At 37.3% G+C, this 24,302-nt stretch overlaps 2 protein-coding genes across 2 annotated transcripts in view; both read left to right on the forward strand.

Annotated features, from left to right (window-relative positions):
* Positions 1-3,113: 3,113 nt before the first annotated feature.
* On the forward strand, positions 3,114-3,896 carry LOC131857945 (uncharacterized). Its single transcript, XM_059210740.1, has one exon. The coding sequence runs from the start codon at positions 3,114-3,116 to the stop codon at positions 3,894-3,896; it is 783 nt and encodes a 260-aa protein (XP_059066723.1).
* A 2,148-nt stretch (positions 3,897-6,044) lies between these two features.
* The window catches only part of LOC131044984 (la-related protein 6A), a 48,292-nt gene continuing 30,034 nt past the window's right edge, over positions 6,045-24,302 (forward strand). The window contains exon 1 of the mRNA XM_057978485.2: positions 6,045-6,791. Coding sequence (XP_057834468.1) covers positions 6,372-6,791 — 420 coding nt within the window. The 5' untranslated portion in view covers positions 6,045-6,371. The remainder of the gene's footprint in view (positions 6,792-24,302) is intronic.

Consider the following 24,302-nt stretch of genomic DNA (forward strand, 5'->3'; position numbering starts at 1 on the left):
GTACCACTCACATCATGTTGTTGTGCTTGCAATTAAAAGTGGACGAGTCACTGAGTATAATGGAAAGGTCATAAGCACTTTGGCTAGTACCCACCTTTTTATAGACCCAAGCATATAAGAAACAAAACAACTAAAATCATGGTTTGAACAAAATGGGGGTGATGTTATTTCATCATCAACAGAAACTATAGATGTGCCCCTACAAATTACAAGGAAGACAATTGTTGATATTGAAGAACAAACTATGCATTAAAAATAACCTGTTCAATACATTGTAAAAGCAACAATACAATTCATTAAATCAAATTCAAATTTTTATCCATCTTTCCCACTTGAGATAGATGGTAAACAATGTAAAAAAAGAGTTGTGCAAAATGATGATAAGACATGGAGTTGTTCTAAGTGCAAGGCTACATTCGTAAATTGCATTTATAGATATACACTTCAACTAAAGCTAGCAGATCATACATACACACTATGGGCTATTGCTTTTGAAGAAGCAATCACCTACCTCCTTGGAATTTATACAATGGATTTACGTATGCTACAATTCAACCGAGAAGCGGAGATCAATGCTGAGGCTATAATTAAGCAAGCTTTATTCGAGTAATTTATCTTCACTATCTCATTTGAAAATGATTCAACTGGTGTTCAAGGTCGAATGAAAACAACAATCACCAAAGTTGAGAAGATAGATTTTGTTGCAGAGAACAACTCCTTGTTGGCCAAAATCAATGATATGCACAATAATAGTACCAAGATCAAGCTTCATTTCTTATGATATGTACAAAAATAATTCAAAAAATATCTATATATTAAATTTCTATATTTTTTGTTATAATATGTGTCAAGACAATGTCACATTTATTTATATTACAACTTAAGTGGATTTCATGAAAATAATGTGTCTACTACCTTTCATCAAATTATTTTTTGTTACTACATGATGCATATAATTAACACTTTTTTTTTTCATTTAGATTAATGATTTGTAATTGTACATATTAGTTTTTTTCTTACCACTGATAATGACACTTACAATTTCATTTGCAGATGATGAACTGTGCCCCTCAAAATTCTCAAACTAGATCCTCTAAAATTGAAAAACAAAATTTACAAACTCGTAAAAGAAGTCAAGAGTACTATGCTCGCCATAAAGAAGAAATAAGTATTCGTCGTCATATGAAACACAAAGAAAAAAAGACAACAAATCATCCCAAACCACAACCAAACAATGACTTCATAATAGCCTCAACAAGATTTCGCAATAGAATACACATTATCAGACTTGCAAACATGCACAATATGTTGTGAATGCTACCTTGGAATACATACAAATGCAATAAACAATGGCCCAATTTGTACTAGATGTTTCCATGAGAAAGGTAGACATCAATTCTCGACATCTAATAATTTAGACCCAGGCAAACAACTAGATGAGTTAAAAAATCTAACCCAAGTCAAAGAGATGCTCATAGCACGAGTAAGTCCAATGGTTCAAGTAAGTCATGCTCATGGAGGACAATACAAATATAGTGGTCATACAATTAGTTTCCCACAAGATATCAAAACAATAGAAAAATAACTCCCACATAGAATTACGAACTTAGATGTCCTTATAGTTCGTAGACTGTGTGCACAAGGGGACCATTATGATTGAAATGTAAGTAGAGCATGCATGTGGGCTGCACTACAATATAAGATCTAATATGACCCATACTACAAAGATGTTCAAATAGACGTTGACTCTCTAGCACAACTACCAAATACAAATATAGACATTTCAAACATGCTTCATACCATTGGTTTTGAACATGAACAAATGGAAGCAACAAACACTAAATATATGGTTGCTAAAATGAAATAACTTACTCAACATCATTTATGGCTAAATTACCAAATAGTTGTCCTGAACTAGAAATCATCAACGATACCTTGCAAATTACAGATGAACATGATAGCCTTATTCACTAGCCACAACTTGAACCTTCACCAATAAATAAATACAATACTGAGGGCCTTCTAGACATGGTTTTTCCCACACTCTTCCCAAATGGTATTGCATTGCAATTGCAACCACACTATAGAGAAGTTCAGATGCATGAATATGTGCTGCACTTGATGAGGTTTCATGATAATAGATTTGGATGCCATCCAAGATTTCAATATTTTGTATTCAATCTAATGACGAGACATCACAACCAAGGACTTTCCTCTATTTTTTTCTAAGAAAATGTAGATGATTCCATACCAAACACCATCGATAGTCTTCACCTGCACTTACAACAAATGCCCAATACTCAGCTAGCCGAAGAATTGATGCATTTTGGTTCTTCCTTAAGAGGGACCCGCTCATATTGGAACAAGTGTCATGGTGAGTTGTCAAATATGATCAACCAAATAGGATCCCCTGCTCTCTTCTTCACATTAAGTTCTGCAAATACAAAATGGCCAGATTTACAATGACTATTTGTGAATGACATGTCGACCAAACCGTAAACTAACAAAGATTGCACAAACAACATTATCAATATCCCTCATAAAACATCCCTATGTTTGCATCAACAGTTCACAATCTTTCATGAAGAAGTAATAGAGAAACTCCTATGTACAAAAAAATATATTGGTATAGATATGAATAGCAACATCGAGGATTTGCACATATACATGAATTCATTTGGCTTGACAATTCACTAGACATGGACAAACTCGACTGGGACAACCCTGTTGCTGTAGAAATAGCTAAATCATTCTTTGACAAATATGTTAGTGCATCCAAACCTTGTGCATCATTAGATAGAAACAACACAAGGCACCAATCTTCAGAAGAAGATCCTTGTTTGCTAAATACAAGTGAGATCTTCTCTAGAAATACACTTGTTGACTATGAAGACTTGATCAACCGTGTTCAAAGGCACACAAAATGTACTGAGGCAACATGCCTATGCAAGCGAGGTCACCTTACAAAGTGTCGTTACAAAGCTCCTTGGACCGAATGTGATAGCTGTTCCCTGTCATGTGATGAATCAAGAAAAAAAACATATATCCCTGCATGAAATGATGATAGGTTGAATATACATTGCCCATAAATGATTTCAATATGGAGAGCTAATATGGATTGCCAACTAGTTGTATCAAAATCACTTGTTCTTAAATATATTACGAAATATGCATCCAAAGCAGAAAGAAAATCAGAGTCTTGTATTGATATGTTAACACGAATTTGTAAAAAACAAGCAATTAAGGAACAAGCAATAGTAGCATATCACAAATTTATAGCTGAAATCATTGCAGATCGTGATATAAGTGCACAAGAGATGTTGCATATGCTTCAAAAACTATTGCTTGTTGTTTGCAATTGCTCATTTATGACACTAACTGTTGGAAGAAAACTATTCCATCGAATCAAAAGAAACCAAAATGAAATTGCATTACAATTGAACTATCTACACTCCTACATACAACGCCCTCTTGAGATGGAAACAACAACATTGATTGATTCTGCTGGATCATTTTCATTTTCTGCTACTCGCAAAGGATGCAAATGGAAAAAAAGGAAAGAAAATACAATTGTCAATGCCTTTCCTCAATTTTATGCTATTCCAAACGAGGATTCTGAACAGTTTAAATTTTTTTGTCGGAGTGACCTACATCTATACAAGCATTTTCGTAACATTTCAATGGAAATGGGTCTCACCAAAGATGACATTGTTGCAAATTGGAAGCAAACGAATGTAAATAAATATTTTGTGTGGCATGTCGATCACATAGTTGATATAGAGGAAAACCATGAACAAGATGAGGACACTGACAATGAGATAAATCTAGAAACCACTGTACATATGAATGAATGGGAGTTGCTATCACAAATGGGGCTTTGTACTGTTGGAAATTAAAATGTCCTTGAAATGCTTGGTAGACGTGACTTTGACAATATGAACAAATGGAATGAATGTTCTATTCCCCCACATTTACATGACACTGCTGAACATTTCATAAGCATAAACAGGATGTGTGAACAAGATGAAGAAACCGCGTTACAATTCAATGATTCGCCATATCCACTATCATCCAAACAAGAACTTGCACTTACCATTATTCAAGAACATTATAATGAAAAATCCTTCAACCAACCCTTGCACATGATCATACAAGAAACATCAGGGACTTTCAAATCCTACCTAATATGTTGCATTAGACATGCACTTTTGAGTTTAGCATCAAAACATTATAACCCGCTCCTTGTTGTTGCTCCTACAGGAGTTGCCGCATTCAACATACATGCCTCAACTATACATTCTGTCCTTAAGATTCCAATAAAATAAATTCAACCACTAAGGGGCCAATCACTATTAATATTTCAAGAACATATGAGACACATAAAATACCTCCTTATTGATGAGATGAGGTTCATAGGACCAAAGCTACTATTGAAAATAGATAACAGATTGCATGAAGCTTTCCCCCACCAACAAAACTTGTGCTTTGGTGGGACATCAATCATACTTGTTGGTAACCTAGCATAACTACCACATGCTATAGACAAGCCTATCTATGCATCACATTCGAATGCCAAGTTTTTATGGGAGCAATTCACTACAATTGTGACACTTCAAACAATATTTCGTTAATAAGGTGATTCTCAAGATCAAATTGACTTCCATCGAATACTAAAAAACATGCATGATGCACAACCAATTGAACAAGATTGGGAATTACTAATGAACTGCACAAACAAACTACTATGTATTGATGAACAAAAAAAAATTGACAAAGAAATGCACCTTTGCTCCACTAATGATTTAGTTACAATGCACAACAAAAAAATGGTTAAACTACTAAATCTTCCTGTTGCACTTAGTGTTGCAAACAAAACGCACATAAAACCAAATGCCGATAATGATGCTAACCAACTTCCCCATGAACTCCTGCTATGTAGAGGCCAACGAACAATGTTAACAACAAACCTATGGGTATAATTAGGCCTTGTCAATGGATCACTTGGAGAGGTGCTAGATATTGTATACACAATTGGTTCTAAGCCACCCGATTTACCTTTGTATGTAGTTGTCAGGTTTGATAATTACAATGGCCCACCTTGGAACCAAGATGACCCAAAAAGTATACCTATAACACCAATATCCCTAGGTAATCATAGACAAATTCCACTATCCATGGCTTGGGCAATTTCCATACATAAATCCCAAGGATTAACATTACCAAAAGCAACAGTTGATATAGGTAAAACAGAAAGACAAGGGTTAACTTTTACAGCTATATCAAGGGTTAAATCAATAAAGGACCTCCGTATAGAACTACCATTCTCTTTTGATCGATATTCAAGAATGAAGAATAATCCATACACAATTATCAAGAAAAAGGAGGAGTCTTGACTACAACTCTCATTGTAATGAGTAAAAGGTATGCAATTTCAATTTTATATTCTATAAAAAAAAAAAAAAAAAAACCTATTACTTGCTATTCTGAAATTGCTACATCAAATGCTTAATGCTTCCTTTCTTTGCTTCGCAAACTTCCACATTTATATACTTTTAAACCATCTATATTAAACCATGCATGCATTCCTCCTTAAAAAACACCAACTACTTGTTTCACTGTGTAGAACAAAACAAAGCTAACCTCAAACTCATTCATATCAAACATGGAAAAAAGTCATCTTCACAATCCAAATGTATAAAATTGATAGTTTTTTTTATGTCTCAACCAAGATTGTATATAAATACTTTGATTATTTATCTTTTAAAATAAACTATTTTGTACACAAATCACATATTAAAATAACCATCTACCATTATAAGTTATTGTTTCCTATCGACATAACCCTTACACCTCCTTAGAGTGCAAGTAATTTCGGTGCACGATGGCAGTTTAGCATGGGCAGTTTTATGTTTGTTGTTATCGGAATATTTTGTTTTTACTAATATAAAACATGAATAGTGGGGTGTCGACGATGTGGGTGCGGGAAGGCGACCTGCAAAAATAATAATAAAAAAATATTGTGTACCTACATCGTGTCATTTTCATCCGATTTAACGAACTTCACCATCAAGTTTTTTTTCATCCGGAAAACAATTGGATGGCGCCATAGCACACTGAAAATAGATTTTGACAAATCAAACAAAATACAAAAAAACACAGTTGACACGTCTTGACGCGCCGGAGCCCTTAATCTTCAGCCCCATGTGACCACCAGCTGCGCCTTTCTTCAAGCAGAGCCTTATTAGCACTCCACTGTTGTTTCCGTAGCCCCCGGGCTCAATTCCTCCCGCACACGCCTAATTTCATGCAGCGGCTGCCCAGCGGGCATCTCCGAGGCAACCGACGAGGGTTTGCTGTTGTCTACACCGTCCATGGCCGAATCAATCGAAGTTATATCGGCACAACAATCGGGCGAAGTAAGCTTTGCTCCTGTTGAAATCCATGGAGAAAATCTTTCAGGCGAAACCCTAAAAGAGGAAGACGATTTACTGTCGAAGAGCTTGGAAAATTTGAGCCCTAACGCAGCAGAGGTGTCGTCATCGTCGTCGGTTGGTCTTGAGAAAAACTTGTCGTTCAGTAAGCTCAATGCGCAAGCTCCTGAGTTTATTCCTAGGGTGCAGACACCAGGACCTGTTGTTCAAACGAGTATTCACACACACAGGCCTGCGTTTGTCGACCTTACGACGTCGCCGTCGGTGCAGTTGGTTGAGCAGCAGCACGAGACCGAGCCCACGGTCGCCTCTACTTCGAAAACCCTGACCGACGAATTGAGGCAAAAGGTTGTCAAACAGGTATGTAGACGCCAAAACCTAGGTTATTTCTTATTTTGAGAAACAAAATTATTTATTGTATCAGCACTTCCAAAATTAATTTATAAATGCTTCTGGAAAAACCTGATGAATTTTTGCTGCATGGACGTTTCGGCTCAAGGTATGAAGTGCCTGGCTTGTTTCATGTCCATTTTGATTGAAAATTTGAAATTCAGAAAGCCTTGTCAGAAAGTCTTTTTTTTTTTTTGGCTCTTATATTTGATGATTACGGTCTTCTTCCTTGCACTTTCCCTAGGCTTTGTTCTGCTTCCCTAAGCTCTTTAGGTTTTTTAAGTGGAAATGTTTAAATCAGGGTATATTCTAGTTCAAAGTTTTAAGTGGATGGGTTTGGAAATTTATGATTCCCTAGCTTATCAGAAAGGTCAAAATCAGGCACAGTCCAGGCTAAAATTTTCAAGAAGATGATTTAATGTGAAATAATTCAAGCAGGACATGGTTCAGTTCAAAGTTTGAGTCAGAAGACTTTGGATTTCAATGCTTCCCTTGCCTTAATTAAAGATTTAGGGTTGCCTATTTTACAGTTTTAACGCAAATCATTCTGGAAACATACATCCTGCACGAGCTTTTAATTGAATAAGGCAATTTGAAAATTAGTGTAAATTGTCACTTTCCGAATTTTATATCGGAAGATTTTTTGTATGACAATTTAATTTAAATGTACATGCTGGAACAGTTTAAAGTCTTCAATTAAATGTCCGGAAATATTTGATTCGTAGTCCAATTTAAAGAAAATGTCTAAGTTTTCCTTAATTTCACCCTTCTTCAATGCCCTTGATAGTAATTGTGCTAGAAAACTAAGTTTAATATAAGCCGTTGTATGGTTCAATTTTTTAAAGTGGACAATTTTTGAAATGTGCTTATTGCAATTGGAAAATTTAAAATTGACATAAATGGTGGTCTTTGTCGTGCCTTTGCCATAAGTTTTTCATCAGACAAATCAGAGTTGAATGAGACAAAAGTCTGTGAAACAGGTTTGCATAAACCTTTGGAATTCATCTTTCTATAAGCAAGAGTCGTTAGGATTAATATTAGCCCTGGCTTTTGTTTAAATAGGAAATTACATCTGGCCTACATCTCAGGCTTTGTTGCACTTTTCCGGCTTCTTCACAAGGTGGAACAGGTTTTAAATTGGGGCATAATCTGGTTGAAAGCTATAAAACAAATCATTCCATAAATGTGTGGTATCGTATCATAAGTACAAGAGACAAATTTAAATTGATCCTGATTTCATGCTTCCCCCATGTACTGCCAATATTTTAATTTTAAATGTCAATGTTTTTATCTAAGTTTATCCTCTCTAGCTTAAAATAATTATACACAATTGAAATTGGCTTAGATCAGTTCATTCTCTCCACATCTATCATAATTTTGCACAAGAAAATGTAACTTTAGATTAGGACATGGTCTGGTAGCTTTGCTTTAATATCAATTGGAAAATTAAAAAAGGCGACGTTGATAATGGTCTTATTCCCTATCTTTGCAATACCATTTTGTTCATTTTTTTCATTAGAAAAATGAAATATAAATTAGAGCATGGCCTGTTTCAAGTCTCAAGTGAGCTATTAACAAAAGACAATGTAAGCTTGAATTAAGGCATGATCTGGCTAACTAGCTTTAAATACAATCGTCAAATCAAATCGTTGACTTTGATAGTGAACTTATACTATCTGCTTGCAATTGATTATCTTGTCAATTGTTTTTAGGGGTACTTAGGAACATCACTTGGTCCTAGCTTAAACATAGCATGATACCAAGGATGATTATTTTAGCATGCTAAGTGTGCCTACACTTTCCACCACATTATCATGACACCTGTTAATGAGGAGTTCATTTGCCTTATACTGGGTGTTAATTGAACCTCGTTCTATGTACTCCAGAACACACCCAAATACCACTACATCACCACACAATAGACATTTTTTTGTCTGTAATTTTCATTAAACAAATTAAATGTAAATTAGAGGATGGTCTAGTTCAAAGTTTAACTGAATTTTGAAATATCTATAAGCTGGTTTTAATTAAAGAAATAAACTGTTACGTGGATCATGATGTTCTTGTATGGGCTTTACCTAATCAAAAGTTTCATGAAAACTATTGCCAATTTTTTTCTCAAGTGATGAACGATAGCTGAAAAACCCCTTTGGGCTCAATGAGACAGAAATGGGGCTGCTTGGAATAGAATGCGTACACCTTTTAACTTGCTTCCCCATATCCATAGATTTAATACATGATGCATGTCCAGTGGGTCCTAGGTGATTTTGAACCAGTGGTTCATCGATTTTCGAGGACAGAGGCGAGCTATTAAAATATGAAAAGCAATATTTAAATATCTAAATTATAGATAAGTTAAAAATATCTAAAAATAACTTAAACAAACCAAAAGAAGCTGAAATTCATATCTTTTGGGTCCTCTATGAATTTGGTTGCCTTGATACACTCTAAAGGTTGATAATGACCTTGATCATTGATGTTTCTTGCACCTTCAAAAGCCGTCTCGAAATGATTTTGTCTGATGTGAATTGAGTCTCAACTCCTTAATATGATGTAAAAAATAAAAACGAATTAAAATATAAAAACTAACATTAGGATTGAGGAATAGTGAGAGGAAGAGCAAGAGGAAGATTGATGCCAATAAACTATTGAATGAAAGGATTCAAAGCATTATTCAAGCCTCAATGTAGGCTTCCTTCATGACTTTTTTTTCATTGTTCAATTTAGTAACTAATTAGTCATTACTAATTTTACTTGACAAAATTAGTGATTAACTTAAGAGGTTTACAATTTACCTTTATGCATGTTTTGATTTAAATTTATTATTTTAGTTTCACAAATGAATAATGATCAAATTTTCAAATTTTCAATTTTATAACAACAATATTTCATTTGTTAAATGTTCAATTTTTTTTTAAATTAGGATTTTAACTTTTGTGTATCCTTTACCTTATGCTTTGTGTGACTTGAAGTAAGAAAAACAAAAGTGAAATGCTTGTTTGACAAAATTTAAAAACAAGGATTTGTTTTGTGTATCTTTTGCTTCTGCATTTTATGTGACCAGAAGTAAGAAAAACAAAAAGAAGCAGATAGAGGTGAAGCCTTTAGTTCCATTGGGAGTGCGAATATTGGATGCTCTTCCAAAATGCTGCAAAAATATGCTAAGGGTCCTGTTGACGTGTATTTTGTACACCATCATACACAGAATAAAATACCTAAAGGCATCTTATCCTCTCTTGAATAAAGTCTCTAACTGCTGAAGATTCGCATGAAGGATCAGTTAGGATGACTCCAATGTTCTGGTTAGTAGGGTCTCTACGTGTGGATAAACTCCAGTGGTATGATGTGATTTGCTGGAATCACAAGGGGACTTACATCTGATGATTGAACTTCCGATCTGCTTTGCTGGAACACAGGCTCTTACTGGCTTAGATTTGAAAAAATGGAAAAAGGATGAGGGCGAAGAGAGGTTCTAATTCTAATACTAAGAATGTAGGAGCAATGATTTGATTTTTGATGAAACTCTAACTAGGTCTTGTTTTGACATCAATGGACCATCTCCACAAGGCTAGTGCGATCTTCTAAGGGAAGCTTTATGATGTTCAAATCATCACCGCAGGCATAGACACCATCAAGTTGATGCATATCAATGAAGAAGCGACAAATTGAAATTGAGCTTAAGCTGAATGATTCCAGTTGACTACACAAGGCAAGTCTGCAATCAACAAACTGCTAGTAGTATGGATATACGAATTCCACCATTAATCAATCGCATTTCCTCCATTCATCTAATCATCTACCATCTAGGATTGAAGACTCAACAAGAAACCATGCAAATTGCAAGAAACGACACACTTCACCATTACTTCAATGAAAATGGAGTTTGTTTACAATCAATGGCAACAATTTCTTGCCTTGTCCTCCTATTCTACTCTAATTACTATTCTATCAATTTCTAACTACTCTCTATCTACTAACTGCTTTCTATTATTTACAACTCTCTCTAATTATTTCTAATTAGCCTTTACAAATGAAATGCCAAGGCTTATATAGTGCCCACAATACAATTCGATGGCTTAGATCAATTCGAGATCAATGGCCAATATTTTACAATGAAAACCCTAATTAGGGTTTGTTACAACCATCACATAACATTTAATGCTTGACCAATGATAAAATTGTATTGCTTGGACACATGTCCTCTCTAGAAAATTCCACCAATGGATAGCTGGGGTAGGTACATCGGAGTTTGTGCCACCTTCCATGAGTTAAGTACATTGAATCTGGACATGCTGAGATGGACCTCACTGATTGGAGACGTGATGACTAGGATGCCACCTCATCTGACACTTGTAACTTGGTAGATATTCAACTTGATGTTGTTGAGAAGCTTGCTTTAATTAATTCATCCGGAACTATTTTCTTCTTCAACGAGCCCTTGCTCTAACTCCATGTGTCCTTGATGTGCAGGATGATGATGTACCTCGCCTTGGAACGCTGGATTGAAAGAGGTCACCCTTGTCCTGGCTTGATCGTCCCGACGAAGACCGTCCTTGATCCGGCTTGATTTTTCTTGATGAGATCTCCATTCGATGCCTACACAACATTTCATAATTAGCAACATGATTTTGCAATATATAACATAGATTAGATTAATTTTTAGGAAACTTCATAATAAATCCTTGAGTTATTATTTCCTAAAAAACGATTGAGCTATTGGAATTCAAAATTCAAAATTCAAAATTTAAGCTATGACGATCAACGTTCAAAATCAAAACAATAAATCCATATCGCCATACCTCTCTTGAGAGCTAACTCTAGAATGCAAAATGAAGAAAATTCGCCCAGGCAAAATTGATATTAGATGGCTTCAACGTGATCTCTTGTTCAAATTAGGAACTTTGCCACCTTTGATATGTCCTTGACGTGATCTTCAACGTCCTTGGCAAGTTCGCTCAAGTGGAAACTAAGTTCGCACTCCTTCGATGATATTAGCGCCTTCCTTTGCTTGAAATGAAATTCGTACCTCTAACACACAATTCGCACTACTCCTTTGTCTTCCTCAAATCGCACTTGAATGATAAAATGGTAATGTGAAAATAACAATCTTCACCACCCTTTATAAGCGCTTACACCACCAATTCACTTAGGCCGACTTTTATAAAATAAGACAATTTAAATGATTTTTTAAATAAATAACAAGGGCCGACCTTCATAAAACAAATAAATACCAAGCGCTCTATTTAATTTTTTAATTAATTAATAATTAATTATTAAATGCCTTTATTATTTAAATTATCAAATTCGATTTTTTTACAAAGGCAAAAATAATTAATAAATATCAAGCGCAATATTTAAATGCTAATTTAATTGAATTTTCCAAGTTATCGATTTTTTAGCATCTAAATAAATTCAAAAATATTTGTTTGAGCGCCAAATTTTGAAGATAAAAAAAAATACAAACCTCATCGCCCTGGTCCCTGACTGAGGGACAGGAGCGATCCATCACCTTTGGTCATGATTCTTGCAATTTTGACGTTCAAAGTCTCCATTCTTACGTTGAATTTGGCATTTTTGCTAGGGATTTCGAGCTTGATTGACTTGTTTTTGCAAACGAATGCCCTTTAGATGTGATATCGCCCTGGTCCCTTGGAGAGGGACAGGAGCGATCTTCATGCTTCCTCCTTGATTTTGCATCTTCGATCTCCAATCTTCATCATAAGGCGAATAATGACATCATTTCTCCACTCCACGCTTGTTTCATTTGACTTCTACGAGGCATATTTGATGTTTAGAGGATCATCGCCCTGGTCCCTTGGAGAGGGACAGGAGCGATCTTGATGTTTTCTCCATTTCAAGCTCAAATTGGTAACATTTTAACGTTCTCTTCCTTTGTATCGCCTTCCAAATGATGTTTTAAACTTTGTGCAACTTTGCTTTGACGTGATCTTCAAAGGATAACTAGTGATTTAGCAAATATCGCCCTGGTCCCTTGGTGAGGGACAGGAGCGATCTTGGTGTTTCTCTCCTTGATCTCGCTTCTTTAATCACCAATCTTCTTTATATTGCAAGCAATAACATTGTTTCTCCATTCAACGCTTGTTTCACTTGACTTCTACAAGGCGTATTTGATGTTTGGAGGATTATCGCCCTGGTCCCTGGGTGAGGGACAGGAGCGAACTTGAATGTCCTGGGCCCATGCTTGCTTTTAAAAACTTGCCATTACTTTCATCGTGTAAAATGAAGTCCTTTTGATCCCCTTGGACACTTAAAACATGATCAACTTTCAAAATCTAGGCTCTCATGAAAATTTCGCTCTGGTCCCTATCTGAGGGACAGGAGCGAACTTGGGCATTTGGATCCCTTGTTGATGTTTCATAATCTTCAATTTGTCTTCAACGGGTTCAACTCACCTCCTTTCTTGCCTTCGAACTTAAGACTTGCTTGATCTTTGCCCAGAACGTGCCTTATGAAGAATTTCGCTCTGGTCCCTGGGAGAGGGACGGGAGCTACAATAGACTTCGCCCTGGTCCCTGATTGAGGGACAGGAGCGATTTTTGCATTTTGGTTCATTCTCCTTCATAACGGCATTTCAAGTTATATTCATTTGATAAAACACATCTCCTTGGACCTCTTCAAATCGTCAAGTCATTAAAATCCTGCAAGGACAAAATAATATTTGATTTTAAGCTCCGGTCCTTCACTGAGGGACAGGAGCGAAATTTGCTCTCTAGGCCAAATCGTTACAATTTTCATCAAAAAATATCTTGGCTAAGGAAGATATCATCTTACTTAATGCTATGAATAAAAGTTAATGTCCAAAAAAGGTCTAAAATTGTGTATCTAAAGAAAATCGCTCTGGTCCTTCAGTGAGGGACAGGAGCGAATTTGACCTTCTAGGCAAAAACCTCATCATTTCATTGTTTTTGATCAAGTCTGGATGCTCTATCATGCTCATTTCGTCCTTCACCATGCTTTTGATGTCTCAATTCGTCCAAACACGGTCAGGAATGGCTCAAATAAGTATTATCGCCCTGGTCCCTACCTGAGGGACAGGAGCGCTTCGCCTTGGTCCTCCTGAGAGGGACAGGAGCGAAATTCGCTCTGGATCCTCAGTGAAGGATAGGAGCGAAATTTGACTTTTCGAACTCTCTATCAGGATAATTTTTATGGAATATAACATTTAAGTATAAGTGACATTATACTTTAAGTTATATTCCATATATACTTTCAGGATGTTTGAGAGTGGTTTCAGACCTCCAGGAGTTATATTGCAAAATCTAGTTTTTTGAGGTTTTTCAGTTTCCAGACTTAGTCAAATTTCAGGATCAGGACATTCCAGACTTAGCCAAATTTCAGGATCAAGACATCACTCAAGCCGGACTTGCTATCCATGTGATCCCCTGGGCAACACTCAAAATGCAAAGGCTAACTAACAAAACCCTAAAAGACCTAGAAAACAAACCCTAAAAAGCAAAAAAAAAACATGGGTCCCCATTTACAATGGGGCGATGTGTGAAAACGTCACAACAGGTCCCTTCAATCTTAAGTCTCTTTAAAACAATTTGCAACCAAGTTACAAACAAAGCCTAGGGCATCTAGGCGCACCAAGTTATGGAAGTGCCACTTTTGTAGACTTGAACTTTATGGAAACATTACCAGAGTTAATGCCCTCCTCCGTCATATCCAACACAAAGGTTAACAAGTATGTGAAAAGTTTACATAAAACCTCAAATATAGGGCTGAAATAACTAAATTATGGGATGGTAGTGAAGAAGGTGCACCTACATTTGCTTCTTTGCCACTAAGGGGGAGAGTTCATCAAAGTTTTGTTTCTCTACTTTGCAAAGGCCATATGCACATATTCCATTTTCTTTTGGTTTAGGGGCAACATGTCTATGAAGAATCATAGGGTGACTACTGATGCTCCAAACCTACTAGTAGATTTATTTAGTGTGCTTTTGAAGAATGAGATAGATGATGCCATTGGAAAATTCTTCTTTGCCAATGACATTTCATTCCATGTCATAAGGGCAAGACCATCATATGTGCCACCAACAGAGATTAAATTGAGGACAACAAGCTTGGTTAAGAACTATTCCAAGATTAATATTTTATTGGATACAATGAAGGAATCCTAGGTCACAAGTAGATGTAGCATAGTCATGGATGGCTGGACGAACATTAGGCATCATCCACTCATCAATATCATGGTTACATGTATAGAGTGCCCTTATTTCTTTAGGGCTGCTGATTGTTTAAGGCATTGCAAGGATGTTGATTTTCAATCCCGAATCCTTAAAGATGCTATAAAGGAGGTTGAACAACAAAATGTGGTGCAAGTAGTGATTGATGGGGCTCATGTGTACAAAGTTGCAAGGAAGTTAATTGAGGTAGTCTATAAACATAATTGGGCTCCTTGTGTGCATGCCATGAATAAAGCACTCAAGGACATAGGGAAAATTGGTTGGATTAAAACAATTGTTAGTGATGGTAGAGATGTGCAAATATTTATTTGTAATCACCACACATCACATGCAGTCTTCAAGACCTTCTCCAAGAAGGAATTCTTGAAAATGTAGACTAAACATGCATCATATTTCTTTCTCTTAGAGAGGATGCTTGAGTTACAAGAGGCATTACAACTAATGGATATGATAGTAGAAGGGAATCAGTGGCTTGAGTCCAAGACAAAGCAAGGAATGGGTGAAGGATGGAAGAATGATGTTTTTGGGTGATGCAAAAAATATTATCTACATCTTTACTCCAATATTTAGAATGATTAGATATGAGGATGCCAATGCACCTAGCCTTGGAGAGTTGTATGAGCGCATTGATACAATGCTTGACCAAACTATTGTGCAACAGGACCACACATTGCAATTCTACAACTTACATATCCAACCAATCCTTCATATAGATGGGAGAAGCTCAACACTCACTTCTATGCATTGAACTCAAAGTGGTACATGCAAAGGACTCATAGAATTACACCTATACAGGATGTTGAGGTGAAGATAACACTCATGAAGGCTATTCAAAAGGTGTATAAAGTTCAAGTGAAGGCAACACTCATGAAGGCCATTCAAAAGATGTATGATATTAAAGAGGCCAACATCATTCCTGTTGAGTGGACAAAATTTGCGACTCTTAGGGGATATTTTGAAGAGGCCAAGATAGGGAGATTATGGTATAGAAGGACCTAATTTTTAGGTGGACTATGCATGGACATACTTCTTTGACTACCTCTCTAACCATTTACTTGCTATCTCGGGTTACTAGTTCTTTTTCTACTTAGAGGAATTGATCTACTTATTACTTCATCCACTCCATTAAGAGGAACATGCTTACCTCTAGGAGGGAAAATAAACTTGTGGTTGTACGCAGTGCCTTGCTTCTAATTGATTGGAACACATTTACACACAAGGAGAGTCCAATATCTCGATGGGACTTAGAGCTAGAAGAACTAGCAAAAGTCGACGATGATGCTACATAGATAAGGCTGGTTGATATTGGTTTGGAGAAGCTTGATCATGTCAAGTCCAATAGTTCTAGTGATAAGGATTTTGGGGATGATTTGAGGTATGGCATGCTACTATGGTGGATGCTTGGGTGTCTTATGATCATTGAGTTCTAAGACATTGTGTATAACAAACTTGCCCTCTCTCCTAGAGGTAAGTCTATTCCTCTTAGCAAAGTGGATTAAGCTATATGTTGATCATTTTTTTTTCAGTCGATAATAAGCATTATTTTATTAATATATAGAAAGAGTACATAACAGAAATAAAAGGTTTGATTTTTTCATCAGAAAACCCTACCCAACTTGCAACCTTTCCGAAACCCCTACACAAACAAAATTTGCGACATTACAAACGCTTAGGGCTTGTTTACCTAGATATATACATACAAAAATATTGTCTGCTGGCCACACAAAAAACCGAACCAGCCAGGCCATGATTTACCCATAATTGACAATACAAAACCCCAAAAAGATAGCTTTTGCCCATTAACCACATAGCACCTTGCGGCATCACTTTGTCCTATACGAACCAGCTGCAAATGTCTTCGCTCCATCTAGCACCTTCCTCTTTCGCCCTTGCCTTGCCTTCACCCCATCCAAATCCTTCCTTTTCTTTGTCGACTTTGCCTCTTGCATCGTATTTGGATTTTCCCTCGCCACTCGTCTTTCCCCTTCTTACTTCCTCAAATAATTCTTTAGAGAGTTCCACCCTATCACAACCTCTTCTCTCCTCTCATCTTTGTTCCACCAAACGCCCATCTCATGAAAGGGACTAGCTCACGAACCTCGTTCTCGGCATCAATTTCCAAACCCTTGCCAACATCAAACCCCACCCCAAGTAAAGCCCACTCCAGAATTGATTTCAACCCACATAACTAGTCGACCTCCACACATTCATTCAAAACCCACTCATTGACATCCTCCTCACCCAATTCTAGACCCCAGGCCATTACCATTGTAACAATATCCACATTGGTCCTATATTTGTGCATTGTTCGCATGAAACAGTTGCCCAATAGTGTCTCCACAATTTGCAGAAAAGCTCCGTCCCCATATTTGAATATGCATTTCAACCTTTTAGTAGAGATAACCCCCACAAAGGCCAGCTGTTGCCTGGAAGTATAAAGTGTGAAGGTGGCCTCCATCTACACAGATACCTATCCACCAACTACTTTGAAACAATGCCCAAACCAACCCTCACCACCTTCAAATACCAAATTTGGAAACCTTGCCCCATCACATTTGGCCATGCTAAAAATTCATTGCTAGATTAGGCGGCGACGTACTCCCAAGCATCCACATCGTCATTTAAAGGGTCTTAAAAATCTTCAATATGTACTTCATTCTCATCATGACATGGTAGCACTCCTTTTGAGAGTGCGTCAGCAACTTCGTTTCCTTCACACTGTACATGGGTGACACAATAATCATTAAAAGTTTTTTAAACATGTGTGTTGGCATAAATGTATTTATTTAGGTACCATGCTTGAGCTTCCCCTTTCAATATTGCATTTATTATTATCAGAGAGTCTCCTTCCACATGTAAATTTTGAATGCCCAATTTCTCCCCCTAAGTGTATTGCGAGCAAAGCCGCTTGTGCTTCTGCTACATTTTTTGTACCTACTAGCAATTTCTTCGCTCCCATGACAATAATATTACCCTTCCAATCTCTAATTACAAACCTTTCCCACAATACCCCTGGGTTGCCCTTAGAGCCCTGATAAAATTTACCTTGTACCAACCCCGTTGAGGCGCAATCCATTTCACATTAGATGTTTGACTCTCACCTGGATTGACTTGGTAAGGCCCATTAATAGGCCAAAACTTGATGCCTGGCCAGCATTGTTGAATACGACTATCATCCTTTGTAAATAAAACATGCTCTTGGACTCCCACCACCTCCTCAATCGAGTGGTTAATCCTATTGCACACCATGTCTACAGATTCAAATTTCTCCTGGAAAATACGCCTGTTTCTTTCCTTCTAAATTTCCCAAACAATCACCGAGGGGCTTACCTTCCATATGCATGAAAAGGCAGACTTCCTTCTGGCTAAGGCCATTCAATAAAGAACTCTTTTAAAGATTCCGGAAAAGGGCCACTCCACCCCAATTTTTGTATTACCATCGTCCAACACTGTCTAGCAAAATCACAATTTAACAGCAAATGATCAATAGACTCTTCGACCTTGTCGCACAACACACACTTCGATGGCTCCATGAAGCCCGATCTTTTCCTTCTCTCCCTCGTTAAAATTCTCCCTTTTATGGCTAGCCAAGCAAAGGCTCCAGCCTTTGGAAGGCAATCCTTCCCCCAACATAAACTCGATGGCCAACATTCGTCCCTCTCATTTCTGTCAAGAAGCTGATTGCCAATTTTAACTGAATAGTTACCATTCTTTGCTCCACACCATACAACTTTATCCTCCTCTTTCAAAATCACCCTCCTTCGACTAAAGATATTTGCAACTAGTCTTTTGTGATTCTCATCCACAATTATATTCTCCACTGATTTACATACCCATTCCATTTTACCTTCAACAAGTCTTGGCTCCATGTAGTCTCTAACTTTCGACACCCATTTTGTGTTGAGAATACGCTTTACCTCTTCCAGATTCCGATCATCCTCCAGTGTCTCTAAACCATCCCATGAATCCATCCAAAAATCAGCAAGCTGCCCATTTCCAATCCACCAAGGAGTATGGTCAATAATAATCCGCTTGCACGGTACAATAAAATTCCATATGGCTGAACCTTTTGGAGGATTCCTAATAGTGAGAATCCGTTGATCATCTTGACTGTCAAAATATTTAGCCTTTAAAATCTTCACCCATAAATGATTTGGATTTTTAAAAATGCTTCCAACAAGTTTTGCCTCCATTGCCTCGTTCATAGTTTGCCAATTTCTCAAACCAGCCCCACTTGCCTGCTTTGATCCCCAAATTTTATCCCATGCTAAAAGTGGTATTTTATCTTCCTCTCTTGCCCCATTCCAAAAAAACTTTCACATCTTTTGCTCAACAACTTTTATGACTTTTATAGGGATTCTCAAACACATCATAGAATAGAGAGGGATGGCATTTCAACATCATAATCCTACAAACCGATGTGAGCCATTTACTTTTCCATCCATCCATCCAACTCAAACAACAATATACCAAATGTTTCCACAGTTTGACTGGCTTGCCTCACCAAAAAGAGGAATACCCAAATATCCTTGGAATCTCTCTCTTTTTTTGAACAAAAGTATTGAAGAAAAAGACCTCAAACTTCCTCCAATTGACCTTTTGGGCCGGCAATCTGCTGTAAGTATCAATAGTGTTTTTCATTGCTCTGGCTTCCCTAAATGAGGCCTCCCCCATTAGCAGAGTATCATCAACAAACTGTAAATGAGATATAGATCTTAGACCCTGGGCCACCCTTATACCTTTCCACACACCTTCCACCCTTGTTTTAGAAATCATTCTCCCTAATGCTTCCACCATGATTATGAATAAAAAGGGGGAAACTGGGTCTCCTTGCCTTAACCCTCAAGAGGACTCAAAAAAGCCTTGACGACTACCGTTCACTAAGACTGAAAAACGGGGAGAGCATATACAACCCCTAACCCACTCAATCCACTTGTGACAATACCCAAATTTCTCTAGAACCTTAAACAAAAAATTCCAATTGACTTGATCATATGCCTTTTTAATAGCCAATTTAACTATCATCCTTTCTGTGCTTGCTATCTCGACAGAATGAATAGTCCCTTCCACTATAGACCGATTAGGAGAAAAACCACTTTGCTCTTCAGAGATTACAGAATCAAGAGTTACTTTTAATCTATTTGCAATGACCTTTGAAACAACCTTGTATATAGTATTACATAATGAGATAGGTCTAAAGGCTTCAAAGGATTTCACCTCTTTCTTCATTGGGATAAGGGCAATGAAAGTATTATTCAGATCTCATAACATAAAACCACCACATCAAGACTCTTCAACCACACCCCATAAATAATCAGCAATGATATCCCAAAAATTTTGAAAGAATATTGCTAGAAAGCCATCCGATCCAGGAGCCTTGTCTCCACCTAAAGCAAATAAGGCGCTCTTCACTTCCTCCTTAGTCATTGCTTTCATCAACATATCATTCTGAGCCTGCAAAATACATTTTCGTACCACACTCCACAAATCGACATCATCAATCACATCGCCCCCTTCATCATTCAAGAGGTCATGAAAGAACCTTGTAGCCTCTTCTTGTATCCCTTTCTGATTAGTCACCAAAACACCATTATGATTCTTTATAGAAAAGATTTTGTTGTTGGATCTTCTTGCCTTCACCAAATTATGAATTTTTTTGTATTCCTATTCCCATTTTTCAGCCAGGTTTCCTGAGATTTCTACTGCCAAAAGGTCTTCTCCCTAGATTAAACTTCAGTGTTTCATAATTTAACCTCTTCTCTTCCTCAAAGTCAGCATCAACCATACCATTTTTGATGACTTTGTTATGAAGCTCTTCCAACATCTGTTCTAACCTGATTTTTTCCATAAAATATTCTTAAAATGTTCTCTGTTCCACTTTTTTAGACATTCTTTGAGATACTGAAGTTTCTTGAAAAAAATAAAGGCCCTATTTCCAAATCTTACAAAAGCAGAATTCCACCACCCCACTATCAAATCCCTGAAACCTTTATCCTGTAGCCACATCATTTCAAATTTAAAGGGACACCTAGAAGGGGCAAAGTCATCCTGTACTATAAGGCTAATTGGATAATGGTCTGACCCATGAAGTGGAAGAATATCAGCCTCAAAACCCCAAGGTTGTTTAGCCCAATCACCAACTAGGAAAAAATGGTATAACTTGTCTGCAATATTTGAAAAACCAAAACGTCTATTTGTCCAAGTGAAAACCCCCGATTTAAATTTCACGTCCAGCAGACCATTTTCAGTAACAAAGTCATTGAAATCTTTTTGAACTAGTCAAAACCAATTAGATCCACCTTTTTTTTTTGCTGGACTCAAAGTTGCGTTGAAATCACCTCCCAACACACACACTTCATCTTCCAAATCCGCCAGTAGACTTGAGATTTGTTGCCAAACATTCCTCTTGCTAATGGTATTAGTAGGGCCATACACATTGAACAACCCAAAAAATTTACGTAAGGTTTTCGAAAAAACCTTCACACATTGCCAATTCCTTTCTTGCCTAACCATCTCCACACTAACTGTTGAAGCATTCTAGTGGATACCAAGGAAGCTCCCTTCGCTTCCATGAAAAGACTACCCCATAAGAAAAATTTATTTTGAAACGAGACAACATCCTCACCTTTGAGTTTAGTTTCTTGTAGCAAAAGTATTTCTGAGCATGATTGATCAAGAAATCTTTTGATCAGCCGCCTTTTGTTAGGGGCATTGCAGCCCCTGACATTCCAAGAAAGGAGCTTCATTGCTTTCGAGAAAAGGCGTAGCCTTTTCCCGATCTCTATTTTGTTTACCCTTTAGCACTCCCTGCTATCTCTTGGCGTACCCGATTAGGCTTCGGGCCTTTTTGTTTCTTCTCTCCTATCACCACTTTATCCTGATACGAGTCTGTTTGATTTAGAGATTGCTTCTCCGCTATCCCTACTTCAGCTTGAGTTCCTAAATTATCCAACTCCTTGCCATCCTCTGAAGCTCCTTGAAGCCCTAAATTTTCAATTCTAGTTGTATCCAAATCCTTCAAATCCTCTTCTGAAAAATCAAGAGTTTTAATGGGGGAAATCTGAATATCTTTAAGCAGACCATCATCTGGGAATTCTATATCCTCACCTTCAAACAAAAGTTTCATATGCTCATCATCCTCTCCTGAAGGTCCAAGCATAGTAGGTTTCAAATTTCTACCATGGGTATCAACCTGCTTGTAGGAACTTCTAATACCTATATTTGCACCATCAATCACCTTCTCCCTTGCTTGACACCTTGAAGTTATACCTCGGTTCACAATCTCAAAGTTGATTTCCTCAGTCATTTCGCTGTCCCATCTAACTTCATTTTGTTCTATACCATCCTTGTTTTTTGGGGACCCATTTTCATACCTTCCATCAGTCTTAACAACATCTACTTCTGAAAACTTATTGACTTCTCCTGGCATTCCTCCTTGCGCTCCAATATCAATTATTGTTTTTTGATCTATAGCAGCTTTGAATGAGTCATCAGGCCCCAAGGATGTGTCTTTTTCCTGAGTATTATCCTCTCGCTGCTTGACTTATTTTGACCAGCAAATCTTTCAAAGAGTTTTGTGCTAACCCTTTTCCCTTCGGTTCCTTTGAACACTCCCCACCTGTATGCCCTCCTTTATAAACTAGGCATGATTCCAAAATGTTCTCAACTTCTATCTCTTGTCTCCATACTCCTTCCCATGTTTTCAGCTCCACTGTTTGCGGAAGAGGGTGAATGGACTGCCACAAAATGCATATTCGAGCATACTGTTGATGTGTCTTTTGTACACGACCAAACACAGAATAAAATACCTAAAGGTACCTTATCCTCTCTTGAACAAAGTTTCCCGATTGCTGAAGATCTTGCCAAAGGATCAGTTGGAGTAACTCCAAGGTTCTGATATGTAGGTTCTTTACGTGTGGATAAGCTCTTTGCGGTATGATGTGATTTTGCTGGAATCACAAGGGGACTTACTTTCGATGACCTGAACGTCTGATTTGCTTTGGATGTTACTGGAACGTGGAATTTCATTGGCCGTTGATTTTGATAAAAAGGAAAAAGGATAAGGGTCTATTTCTAACACTAAGAACGTAAGAGCAATGAATGACCTTTGATGAAATTCTAACTAAGTCTTGCTTTGACATCCTAGGATCATCTTCACAAGATTAGTGCGATCTTCTGAGGAAAGCTTTATGATGTTTAGATCACCGCTACAAGCATGGACACTGTCAGGTTGATGCATATCGATGAAGAAGCGATAATTGAAGTTAAGCTTAAGTTGAATGATTCCAGTTGACTATGCAAGGCAAGTTTGCAATCAACAAACCACTAGTAGTATGGATATACAAATTTCACTGTTGGTCATACAAATTTCTTCCATTCACCTAATAAACTGAAATCAAATTTGAGAAGTATAGAGACCATGCAAATTGTTGAATCGACCCATAGAATTCACCATTTCTTCAATGAAGTTTACAAGTCTTTTGCAACAATATCTTGGCAACAATCTTTGCCTTATCTTTCTACTCTACTCTAACTATTTCCTACTCTCTGACTATTCACTATTAGCTAACTATTAACCTTTACAAATGAAGAGCCAAGGCTTTATATAGGGAGCCCTTTACAAACTGACGACTCTGATTGACTTAGAACCAATGGCTAGGATTACAAGATAGAAACCCTAATTAAGGTTTGCTACAACAAACTTTCTTAGCCAATTAGAAAATTACATTCTCAGAGCGAGGACCAATAGGAAGCCGGGGTAGGTACATTGAAGTTTGTGCCGCCTCTGATGAGTCAGGTACATTGAATCTGGACATGCTGAGGTGAACCAATCCGATTGGAGGAAAAGTGATTGGGATGCCACCTTGCCTAATGCTTGTGACTTGGTTGATCCTCCTCTGTCTTTGATATGATGAATGATGTACTTCCTTTGCTTGACCAAGCTTCCTTATTGTCAAGTCTTCCTTCTCCAGTAGCATATCTCGCCTTGAAGTGCTGGCAAAGCCTTTCTTTGTCATCATGTGGTCCCTTAGCGTGGCGAAGTGAAGGTTTTGGCAACTTCTTGAACACATGTAGTTTTCCAAGGCTTCAAAACACCTCGAGTCCACCTTTATGCCTTTGGAACGTCCTTGATGATGATGGACTGGAATAGGTCATCCTAGTCCTAATCTTCTTCCATCTGCAAAACAAACCAAAAGGTGATTAAGGACACATAATAAATTCATTCAACATAGCATTCCCTATTTTAAAATCATCAACAAGAAGACATTAAAAT

This window comes from Cryptomeria japonica, chromosome 1 (assembly GCF_030272615.1).
Source record: "Cryptomeria japonica chromosome 1, Sugi_1.0, whole genome shotgun sequence".
Taxonomy (NCBI): domain Eukaryota; kingdom Viridiplantae; phylum Streptophyta; class Pinopsida; order Cupressales; family Cupressaceae; genus Cryptomeria; species Cryptomeria japonica.